Consider the following 12,458-nt stretch of genomic DNA (forward strand, 5'->3'; position numbering starts at 1 on the left):
ATTCAAATACTGCAAAATAATTTTATTCAAGCAGCAATTCTACAATTTTCACTATCTTTTATCTTGTTTCAGTCATCAGATTGTGACCACACTGGGGCACTGCCGTGAGGTTAAAAATATAAGACACTTCACAAGTTTATATGTCATCTTTGTACAAGGACCATGGTAATCTCTTATGTATCGTTCCAATTTTAAAATATGGCACCTTGAACTCGTGATGGCACCTGTACCAGTGGAGCACTAAGAGCACCATCCAAGCGTGATAGTTCCCAGAGTACCAGCTGTCTAGCTTCCGTGCTGGTGGCACGTAAATAGCACCATTTGAGCATGATCGTTACTAATGTCACCTTTCTGGCATTTGTGCCAGTGGCACGTGAAAAGACATTCAAGCAAGATTGTTGCCAGTACCACTGGACTGACTCCTGTGCAGGTGGCATATAAAATACACCATTTCGAGCATGGCCGTTGCCAGTACCGCCTGACTGGCCTTCGTGCCGGTGGCACGTAAAGGCACCCACTACGCTCTCGGAGTGGTTGGTGTTAGGAAGGGCATCCAGCTGTAGAAACTCTGCCAGATCAGATTGGAGCCTGGTGTAGCCACCTGGTCCACCAGTCCTCAGTCAAATCGTCCAACCCATGCTAGCATCGAAAGTGGACGTTAAACGATGTTGATGATGATGATGATGACTGCTGAAGCTAGTATATACTTGAGAAGAAGATTTATCAAGCTGAGCAAAATCACATTTGTAGCAGATACCAGTGTCATGTAAATGGCATCCATGCTGATAGCATGTGAAAGCACTCATTGCATTCTTGGAGTAACTGACTTTAGGAAGGGCATCCAGCCATAGAAACCATGCCAAATCAGACTGGAGCCTTCCAGCTTGTCTGCCCTGGGACCATTCAACCTATGCCAGCATGGACAATGGACGTTACAGGATGATGATGATGATGATGATATATATATATATATATATATATATATATATACATACAGATATAGGGTAAAAATGAATACTTAATTGATAATTAGTAATTTTACCAAGTAGTTGGTGTGTTAAAAGCCATTATCGGTAAATATATAAACACAATTTAAAATTTAGGGTTCAGCAAGTATTGCTTCACCACACCGAAAATTAGAAATAGCAGCCAAAACTACTATTTCTCTACTAAAATACGACTTCCAAAAACAATAATACACACAAACTACAAAGGCAAAAAAGGAATATATGTATATTATCATTATTAGGCATTTATGTGTGTACACACACACACACACACACATACACACACACATCATGCATACATGCAAATAAATCTGATGCTACATGCTGGGGCCTGCAATTACTGGAGATATTAATGTAACCCATAATTTCTTTCTGGATGACCTGAAGATCAATACTGAAAATGTTTATGATGCCAAAAAAAAAACATAGCTGGATTTAACTACAACACTTTCAGCTGATATAGGAATGGAATTTGGCCAAAAGAAATCTTCATATTTGATTACTGAATGTAGAAAATCAGTCTCATTTATGCATCAACAGTCACTCTAAATCTCCTGATCTACACAATGTTACAAATATGTATGCATTGATGAAAACATTATATGAAGGTTCTGTGAACAAAAGTAGAGTGGCCTGAGAGTATTACCCAGATTTATAAAAGTGGGGCAGCCAGAAAAACAATATATAACAATGCATTTGCAAGACCAGTTCTGACACCAACATTTAGGATACTCAGTTGGTCTGTAGGAGAAATCCATCCCAAAGAAATTAAAATCCACATGATTTTGACATTAACTGGAAACTTCCACAGAAACAGTGATTTTGACAGGCTTTTCCTAAGAACAGATGAAGGTAGAGGCTTGAGATCAGTGCAGGTAGTTTTTGAGTAGTATATAGTATCTCTCAGACAGCATCAACCAAACAAAAGCAACAAAGATAAATATATACACTTAGTGCTGATATGCAAAGAGAGCTGTTTTGTATATCTCAGCAGTGAGATCCTCTGGAAGTAATGTCTTCCCAATAAATTCCCACATAATTCCAAAATAGCTGGACTAACATGCTTCCTAGAAAGCCTGGATGTAAAATGTTCAGCATACCAAAAGTAATATAGATATGCTGACTAATAGCAACACTAATATTGGCATGACAAGCAGTCTTTTTTTGGACTCCTGACTGTTACACTTGGGAGACTATGAATTTGCAATTCATGAACAAGAGATTGCTATAAAATACCTTATAAACAAAAGAGACAGTGTATCCCTGAGAACTCTAAAATGTACTGAAAATGTTGATTGTGTTAGAGTTTTGAGGATGACGTGTGTGAAGGTGGATGGCTCAGTGGTTAGAGCATCGGACTCACAATCATGAGGTAGTGAGTTTGATTCCTGGATGGGGATGTGTGTTGTGTTCTTGAGCAAGGTACTTTATTTCCCGTTGCTCCAGTACACTCTGAAGGCACATGGCTTAGTGGTAGGGCATTTGGCTCATGATTGTAAGGTCATGAGTTCAATTCCTGATGGCACATTGTTTCCTTGAACAAAAAGCTTTACTTCATGTTGCTCCACTTTGCTCTGCTGTAGAACTTAGTTTCAACATCACTGGTGCCAAGCTGTATCAGCCTTTGCCTTTACCTTTCATAACATCTGTGGTATGGGGAGGGGATGCTGGTATGCTTGGGTGACTGCTGGTCTTCCACAAACAACCTTGTCTGAATTTCTGTCTTGGGGGGAAACTTTCTAGGTGCAATCCCATGGTCATTCATGACTGAAGGGAGCCTTTACTCTTTTTTGTGGAAAACATCAGACACGTGATTGGCAGCTACCCCAAAATGTCACCAAAATACTGTTTCCCAATATTACATAACATTGTTGCTAATACAATATACAATGCCATCCAAAATTAAGATAAAGGCTACTTGGGATAAATGTAGAGATTGTTCTTGTTATTGAATATATATATAAACATAAATGCTAGAAACATTGGTGGAACATTGCCATCAAATCTTCCATCAAGGACTAAAATGATAAGCCTGATATTTTTGCTTGGGACAGACAAGAATAAGTATGTTCCATCATAAAAATTAGCCAATGTAATCATCCACCTGACAATCAAAGAGAAAGAAGATACCTTAGACAACAGTTTTGCGACCTTCAGCTTCTTCGCCTACATTATAGATTCTAATAATGATTGGTATACTTCGTTTTACACCACAGTGGGGAAATGTAGATAGAGACAAATAATATAAGCATGTGGCTATTGTAATTTGTCCTACATTTGTTCTGTACATCATAATTATGCTGGAAGTAGACAGGTCAGTGATAATCTACATTGAGCGCTACTCATAACAGTAGTCATGCATATGTTTGTACACAAAAGATATTATATAACAAATGAAAGAAACAAAGACTAGAATTCATGAGATTCTTTATTAATAAACAATCTTGTGAATTCCAGTTTCTGTTTCTCTCTTTTGTTACATGCTCAACAGACACTGAGGAATTCCTGAGGTGTATCGACAAGGATTTATTTCAATACTGTGGATGACATCAGGTAGCCACAGACAGTGAAAGTGCTTTAATTGGCATGCTACCTGGTGTATACCTAAGGTTTAGATAGCTACTTATACATATATGTGTGTGTGTGTGTGTGTGTGTGTGTGTATGTGTGTATTAGACCGATCAATATTATTTGTAGAATAACATCAAAGCTGGAAATTGAGGATATTCTTGTTTCTATAACATCTTTCTTAGTTACTAATGTATCCACATTTAGGTGGAGGCATGGCTGTGTAATATAAAATTTGCTTCCCAACCACATGGTTGCAGGATCAGTCCCACTGTGTAGCATCTTGTGCAAATGTCTTCAACTATAGCCTCAGGCCCGACCAAAGCCTTGTGAGTGGATAATGTAGACAGAAAGTGAAAGAAGCCCTTTGTGTATATGTGTGTATGTGTGTGTCCGAGGATGTCTACTTCCACTGCTTAACAAATGGTGTTATTGTATTTACGTCCCTGCAACTTAGCAGTCTGGCAAAAGTATCCGATAGAAAAAGTACGACGCTTCAAAGACAAAAAATACAAAAGAAAAAATAATGAGTACCGAGTTTGATTCCTTTATTTAAAATTCTTCAATGTGGTTCCCCAGCATGGCCACTGTCTTCTGACTGAAACAAGTAGAGAACCTAAGATAAACAATATATTGTCAAGGAAGTGTTTATATTTAGCCTTTCAAACAATGAACTGTTCTATTTCTTTACAGAATTATTCACCTTGCAGGTGATATTTTCGTTTTGGTTTTCGTTTGTTTTTCTTTTTTTTTTCTTGTTTTCTGTGTTTTTCTTTTCCTAAAAGATGGAGGTGAATAGACAAATCAGTTATTTCTAATTATAGTCAACAATTTCTGTAGAAAATACATACATCCATTCACGCACAAATGCACACACGTGTGTGTTCGTGCGTGTGTGTCTGTTTGTGAAGGCACTTGGCTTAGTGGTTAGGGTATTTGGTTCAGGATTGCAAGGTCATGAGTTCAATTCCTGGCGATGCATTGTGTCCTTGAGCCAAACACTTTATTTCATGTTACTCAAGGTTCACTCTGCTGGCAACAATAAGTAATACTTGTATTTCAAAGGGCCAACATTGTCACATTCTGTATCACACTGAGAACTATGTTAAGGGTACATGTGTCTGTGGAGTGTCAGTCACTTGTACATTAATTTCACAAGTTGTTCTGTCCATCGGATCAACTGCAGCCCTTGCTGTAACGATCGATGGAGTGCCAGCTTTTTTTTTATATACTTATATGTGTGTGTATGTGTATATGCAAATACATGTATATAAATAAATGTGTGTGAATGCATATATTGTATATGGTAACGATGTGAGAAAAATCGGTCGAAATAGAAATATCCACTGTTATATAGAATGTATTCAATACACAACCAATATAGAGATAAAGGGTTTTTTTTTTTCTTATTTATTTGATCAAAATGACATCTAAGAGATGCCAAAGAGCTTAATAAATACTCTTCAGAATGATGTCTAAGAATCAAAGCAAATTGTAAAGTGAATGAAGCCAGTTAAAGATTAGTATTACAATGTGTGGGTGAAAGGTGGAAAGCTAACAGAATTGTTAGCATACCGAGTTCAAATTTTGCCCAGGTCAACTTTGCTTTTATCCTTTTAGGGTCAATGAAATAAGTACCAGTTGAGTACTGGGTTGATATAACCGACTATCCCAATCTACCTAAATTTCAGAACATATATCTATAGTAGAAAGGATTATTATTATTATCATTATTGGAGGCGCAATGGCTCAATGGTTAGGGCAATGGACTCATAGTCGGAGGATCGTGGTTTTGATTCCCAGACTGGGCGTTGTGTGTGTCAATGAGTGAAAAGACCTAAAGCTCCACTAGGCTCTGGCAGGGTGTGGTGATGACCCCTGTTGTACTTTTTCACCCCAACTTTCTCTCACTCTTTCTTCCTGTTTCTGGAGTAATGCAGCAATGGACTGGCATCCCGTCCAGATGGGGGGAACACATATGCCATAGAAACTGGGAAACCAGAAGGGTGCATAAATAAAAAAAATATTATTATTATTATTATTGAGTGAGATGACTGCATGTCATCAAAGTGACACTGGGATAAAATATACGAAGCCCAGTATACCCTTCATGACTACTCTTCTGATAAGGGTACACCAGGCACATGCATCACAACCATATGTGTGCAACATGGTCATCTCATATCAAGATAAACAGTGCATGACCTTGCAGGTGAGGTCTAATTAGAATTTTTCTTCAGGTCAAGTAGCCCATCCCACTTGGTGAGCTGGCAAAATTGTTAGCTTGCTGGGAAAAATGCTTCCTGGTATTTTGTCTGTTGCTATGTTCTGAGTTCAAATTCCGCTGAGGTCGACTTTGCCTTTCATCCTTTCAGGGTCCTCGAAATAAGTACCAGTTATGCACTGGGGATCATTGTAATTGACAAGCCCCTGCTTCTAAAATTTCAGGCCTTGTGCCTATAATAGAAAGGATTATTATTATTATTATTATTATTATTAGAAGAGTGTGGAAAGTGGTAAGCTTGCAGAATTATTAGCACAGAGGACAAAATACTTAGCGGAATATCATCCATTCCATGTTCAAATTCTACAAAGGTCAACTTTGTTTTTCATCCTTTTTGGGGTCAATGAAATAAGTATCAGTCAAATACTGGGGTCGATGTAATTGACTACCTCTTCCCCAAAAATTTCAGGCCTTGCACCTATAGTGCAAGAATTATGTGTGCGCGTGTGTGTGTGTGTATGTGTGTGTGTGTGTGTGTGTGTTTGTCTGTGTGTGTTTTTCCACTGGCTCTACTTGGGCAATAGTAATATTTCTTTATGTCTCACTTTAACAAATACATCCAGCAGCTCTGCAGATCAATATACAAAAACATAGAGTTGTATTCTTTTATTTTTTTTACTTGTTTCAGTCATTTGATTGCAGCCATGCTGGTGCACCACCTTAAAGGGTCTTTAGTCAAAGAAATCAACCTTAAGACTTATTCTTTGTAAGCCTAGTTCTAATTCTATCAGTTTCTTTTGCTGAACTGCTAAGTTACAAGGATGTAAACACGGTTGCCAAGCGATGAGGTGAGCGATGAGATCAAGTGATGGGGTAAGCAAACACAGACACACACATAAAGATATACATACATACATACATACATACATACATACATACATACATATATAGATATATATATTATATGACAGGCTTCTTCCAGTTTCCTTCTACCAAATCCATTCACAAGGCTTTGGTCAGTCCAATGCTATAGTATAAGACACTTGCCCAAGGTGCCATGCAGTGGGACCAAACCTGGAATCATGTGGTTGGGAAGCAAGCTTTTTTACCACACACTCACACCTGCGCCTACACACACACACACACACACAGAGTTCATATATATATATGTGTGTGTGTAGGTATGTTTGTGTATGCACACATATACATGCACATATACACACATAAACATGTTCACGGAACTTTACACTATCATACACATGTTAGTTATTTAAAATATTGCCTGACTGGAATGTTATGATGAAAAATATTTATTGTTTTATATAAGTTCTATATCAAAAAGTCTTGAAAGAGAGCAGCCATGATAGCTCTGGTGATTGGTGATTTTTTTTTTTAATGGTTTGTGTCTGAATTGATTTACTTAGTTTGTTTATTTTATTTATTAAAAATCAGTATTGAAATTCTTCTCCAGTTTTGACAACACAAGCATCTAGATTATTTATGCATTTAAAATTTTTTTAATTTTTTTCCCCCGAGGCTTATAAATACATTTATTAAATCACAAGTTGCTATTACCTACTTGTATATTTATCTCCTTTAATTTAACATATGACAACTTAGCTGTAATGGCTGTTAAACTACTTCAGTATTTACTAGGCTGTAGTCGTATATCTTATTTCAGCAAGGCAGAAGTCAGATCCTAAAAATTTTAAATTACAAGACACTGTATTGAAATAGATATATTATGTATCATTGAGTTCCTATTGACATGTCACTAAGTTAGAATGCACACCAACTAAACTTTGAATATATCAGTAACTACCTATTTTATTCCACTCTATACACTAACATATCATTCCTGTCAAATATAAAGTCACCACCATGAATGAATATTAGGTCATTGATGCAATGCAAAGCACAAGAAACTTCATGAATACTACCTCATAAAAAATATATAAACACATATTTCTGAATAGTTGTCTGTTGTATGTGTGTGTGTTTACACTCAAAGTAGCTTCTAGTATTGATGTCATGATAAAATATATGCTGCACACTCCATAAAATATTTGATGATTGAACAGAGACAGTGTAACATAAAGAGAACTCTTCAGTTTTGCTGAAGTCATGACAACCTCTCTAGTGTTGGTGCCACAATAAAATCTATCGATCACACAGAGTAAAAATAGTTTCAAATAAAATGTATGAGTGAGATGTTCATGACTCTTCTAGCAGGTCAATAATTCCGAATAAAAAATAATTTGAACCACATATCCTATGCTACTATGGAAAGTAAATACTTAATGATGATCACACACACACACACTTGCATTTCACTCACGTGCAGTTTTCTTTGTTAGTCGGATGCTACCTGTCACTTTTCTAGGCTTTTTCTATAAATAATGAAGTGATTTATTTAGATTTTAGTTTCTTAGACACAGAATAAATAGAAAGTTAACAATTGTAAAAATGTCTGTATATATATATATATATATATATATATATATATATATATATATAGAGGGAGAGAGAGAGAGAAAGTAAAAGTGATATATATATTTATATATATATATAATTCCCCCTCTCTCTCTGTATATATATATGTATGTATGCATGTATGCATATTCATCGCTCTCACTTCATGGGTGTGTGTTTGTAAGTATGTATATATGTATATGTGTGTGCATGTATATTACCAGTAAACATGTAGTTGCCATCACTGCCTCTCTTCCATTACAGGATCTGCTGCCTCCCTTTTATTCCAGCAGCCCTGCTCTCCCATCCAACTTCTTTTCATCTTCTTGCCCTAGTTAATTTTCTATCATTGCCTTCTATTTATCTTGCTCATATTGCTTGAATAAATGGAAAAGGAACTTTAGTTTTGTGGGGTTCAAAACAACTTTACCCAAGCTGATGTCTTCATAAAATACACCTAGTACACTTCCCCAAACTTTTGATCTTAGGAAGCACATCTAGCCACAGAAACCATGTCAAAATTAGAAGATATGAGTGAGATAAAAAGCAACAACATTATATAAGAACTGACACAGACAATGCTCATTCTTCCAACCCATGCCAACATGAAAAGTGTTTATAAGATGCTACTGCTGATAAACTATAGAGTTGATTTCCTTTAACTACATAAACTCGGTTATTAGAATTCTTATGCAATTAACCAATTTTGCATAACTGCTCTGATCTATCTTGCGTTTTCTTACATTACTAAACTTTTACTAGAATTATGTCCAGTATTGATATAAGTGAAGGTGCATGGCTTAGTGGTTGATATAAGTAAAGGTGCATGGCTCACAATCATGAGGTAGTAAGTTCAATTCCTGGACCAGGCTGTGTCTTGTGTTCTTGAGCAAGATACTTTATTTCATGTTGCTCCAGTTTACTCAGCTGTAGAAATGAGTTGTGACATCACTGGTGCCAAGCTGTATCAGCCTTTTGCTTTCCCTTGGATAACATTGGTGGAATGGAGAGGGGAGACTGGTATGAATTGGTGACAGCTGGTCTTCCATAAACAACCTTGCCTGAATTTTTCCCTTGGAGGGTAACTTTCTTAGTGCAATCCCATGGTCATTCATGACTGATGGGTTTTTTTACTCTTTCCCTTACCCTTTATTGATATTAATTATTACCTAAATAGCAAAAGTTATCCCAGACTTCTAGTTGTTTGATATTTAAGTTGTCTTCATTTCTTATATGCCTGAAAGAAATTGCTTCGAAAGCTCTTTTGTATTCTTTTACATGTACCAATGTTACATTCCTAGATTTTCTATCTATTTTATAGAAATCCTGCTGCAACTTTTGTGTTTGAGGAATAGCAGTGTTAGATTTTTAATAAACTATTTGTCAGTAAACAAGAACTTTAAGATAAATCTGCTTCTGTGTGTTTAGTGGAATGTGTCCTGTTTTCTTTCCTGGTCACCATATTCCCTTGGCCTTCACAAATGTAGAAAATTGGTTTCTCATGTATTACTGATGGTTAAAGATGTTAGCTACAAATGTTTCTAGTTTAAGCACAAGGCCAGCAGGTTTTGAGTCATTGAAGTTATTTGTTACCAATGTTCCCAGTACCAATCTATTGGTACCTTATTTTATCAACCCTGAAAGATAAAAAGGTGAAGCTGACCACAGAGGATTTGAACTCAGAGCAAAAAGCATTTCAAGAGAAACCACAAGGCATATTTTCTAAGTTTTTAACAAATCTGCCAGTCCAATATCGCTCAAACATTAACTATAATGTTTTTAAATTTTGGTACAGGACAAGCAGATTTTGAGGGGAGGGGTGAGTCAATTATATGAATTCCAGTACTTGACTGGTACTTATTTTATTGACTCTGAAAGAATGAAAGGCAAAGTTGACCTCAATGGAATTTGAACTCAGAATGTGAAGATGAACAAAATGCCATTAACTATTTTTGTCTGGTGTGCTAACAGTTTTGCTTGCTCATCAACTTAAACACATTAATTATGATACAAATGTATGTCTGTTATAAATTACATTTATAAGATATTGGTATCATGTTGTTACTTGTCTATCATTGGTGTTAATGAAATACATCATTTCTTATTTCTTCCAGGCTGGTCGAAGATCTGCTTTTTTAACACCTGCCAAGAAAGCCCGCTTAAGGAGCAACCCTACCAGGGTTCGCTTTGCTGATGCTGTCACTGTGAATGGTACTTCTGTTATAAGTGTAAGTTTCCATATTGGTTCTCTAATTCTTTAAATTCTATTTTACTACATATGTGAAGATTGTGTATTTTTTCTCTCAGAGATAAGGAGGAAACCTCTGAGTTCTTATAGATAACCTGCCAGAAATAGCAGTTAAATCTTCTTCAAATCATATTCCATTCCTCTTAAATAAAGAAATAACCCGTATGAGAATGTAGAGCTATGCTACACCCCCTTTCCTTTTTCTCGTGTTTTCTTTTCAGCCATTAACTATCAATGATTCATGTGGTACATTAATTGCATCAACCTAGTTAATTACCTCAAATGCACTTAACATGTACCACAGGAAAATCTGAGTTGCCACATTTGAGGTACCAGGTGCATACAATATATATCGATTTCTTTGGTTAAAAGGTGGTGCTCCAGCATGGCCACAGTCAAATGATTGAAATAAATAAAAGAAAAGAAGAATATATATATATGTATATATACATATATATCATGAGATACATATGTATATATTGGTGTGCTGGTGCTGCTAATGGTCTGCTGGTACTGCTAATGGCTAGAAGGGAGTAGTAAGCTCTCTTACTCACAGTATGTTTTGGACACAGATCATGTGTCGATAACCAGCTGGAAAAGATGTTTTTCTGGGGGTTATATATATTTATATATATTTTGTAGTTTAAATTGGATGTGAAATGAAACAATTTTCCAGATGGTTATTGACACATAATCTGTATCTGAGACATATTGTGAGTAAGGGAGCTTACTATTCCTAGCCATTAACAGTACGAGCAGACTAGTGGTTTCCGAGTAACTTCCTGTCGTCTATACTGGACAACCACCTGGCTACAGACAGCAGCTACTTGACCATACTTGCCATATATACTTATAGAAGTGACAGACAGTCACTGATCTCATAAGGAGAAAAACAATGAGTTTTAAATTTCTGAATTTAGTAGTAGCTCTATGTAGTAACAGTACTGTCTTGTAAAGTTTATTTGCCAACATAACGTGGCAGGCTTGCATAGGACTATGTTACTACTTTTTAACCTCAGGAAAGCATCTTTTCCAGCTGGTTATCAACACATGATCTGTGTTCAAGACATACTGTGAATAATGGAGCCTATTACACCCTTCTAGCAGATCCTGGGGTGAAAAAGTAGTAACATAGTCCTATGCAGACCTGCTACATTATGTTGGTAAATAAACTTTACTAGACAGTACAGATACTACATAGATCTCATTCAGAAATTTAAAATTCATTGTTTTTCTCCTTATGAAATCAGTAACTGTCTGTCGCTTCTATAAGTGTATGTTGTGAGTAGGTTGAGTAGCTGCTGTCTCTAGCCAGACAGTTGTCCAGTACCGACGATGGAAAATTACCCAAAAACCATTGGTCTACTGGTACTGCTAATGGCTAGAAAGGAGTAGCAAGCTCTCTTATCACATTATATTTTGGACACAGATCATGTGTTGATAACCAGCTGGAAAAGATGTTTTCCTGCAGTTAAAAAGTCGTAACATAGTCCTATGCAGGCTTGCCACGTTATGCTGGCAAATAAACTTTACTATACATATATATCATCATTTTAACATCTACTTTTCCGTGTTTGCTTGGGTTGGATGAATTTATTGAACCAGATTTTCTATGAACAGATGCCTTTCCTGTTGTCAAGCCCCACAGTTTCTAAGCAAGGTAATGTTTCCCCATGGCCAGATTTGTTCTTGTGGAATACTGGAAATGAATGACACTGCTGGTATGTATGGCAGTGACAGCCATTTTCCAACTATCATATGATGTCAAGACAAGGAGACACAAACTTATGCACATTCTCTATCTCTCTCTCTCTCTCTCTCTCTCTCTCTCTCACACACATACACACACACACACACACACACACACACACACAAATATATTATGTAATGCAAATGATAAGAAGACAAAGAAAATTTTTTAACACTTTAATGATGTGTT

The 12,458-nt window shown here is 36.4% G+C and overlaps 1 protein-coding gene and 1 non-coding gene across 7 annotated transcripts in view; one reads left to right on the forward strand and one right to left on the reverse strand.

The window, feature by feature from the left end:
- The window catches only part of LOC106876727 (uncharacterized), a 1,066,253-nt gene that overhangs the window by 875,026 nt on the left and 178,769 nt on the right, over window positions 1-12,458 (forward strand). For all 6 annotated transcript variants that reach the window (XM_052966107.2, XM_052966109.2, XM_052966108.2 and 3 more), the window contains one exon: window positions 10,386-10,499. In XM_052966107.2, the coding sequence (XP_052822067.1) occupies window positions 10,386-10,499 (114 nt within the window). The remainder of the gene's footprint in view (window positions 1-10,385; window positions 10,500-12,458) is intronic.
- On the reverse strand, window positions 113-222 carry LOC128247461 (U6 spliceosomal RNA). The gene has a single exon (XR_016241298.1). It is a non-coding gene; the product is annotated as a U6 spliceosomal RNA (small nuclear RNA).

The sequence above is a fragment of the Octopus bimaculoides genome, chromosome 3 (assembly GCF_046866305.1).
Source record: "Octopus bimaculoides isolate indiv1 chromosome 3, ASM4686630v1, whole genome shotgun sequence".
NCBI classification, from domain to species: Eukaryota; Metazoa; Mollusca; class Cephalopoda; order Octopoda; family Octopodidae; genus Octopus; species Octopus bimaculoides.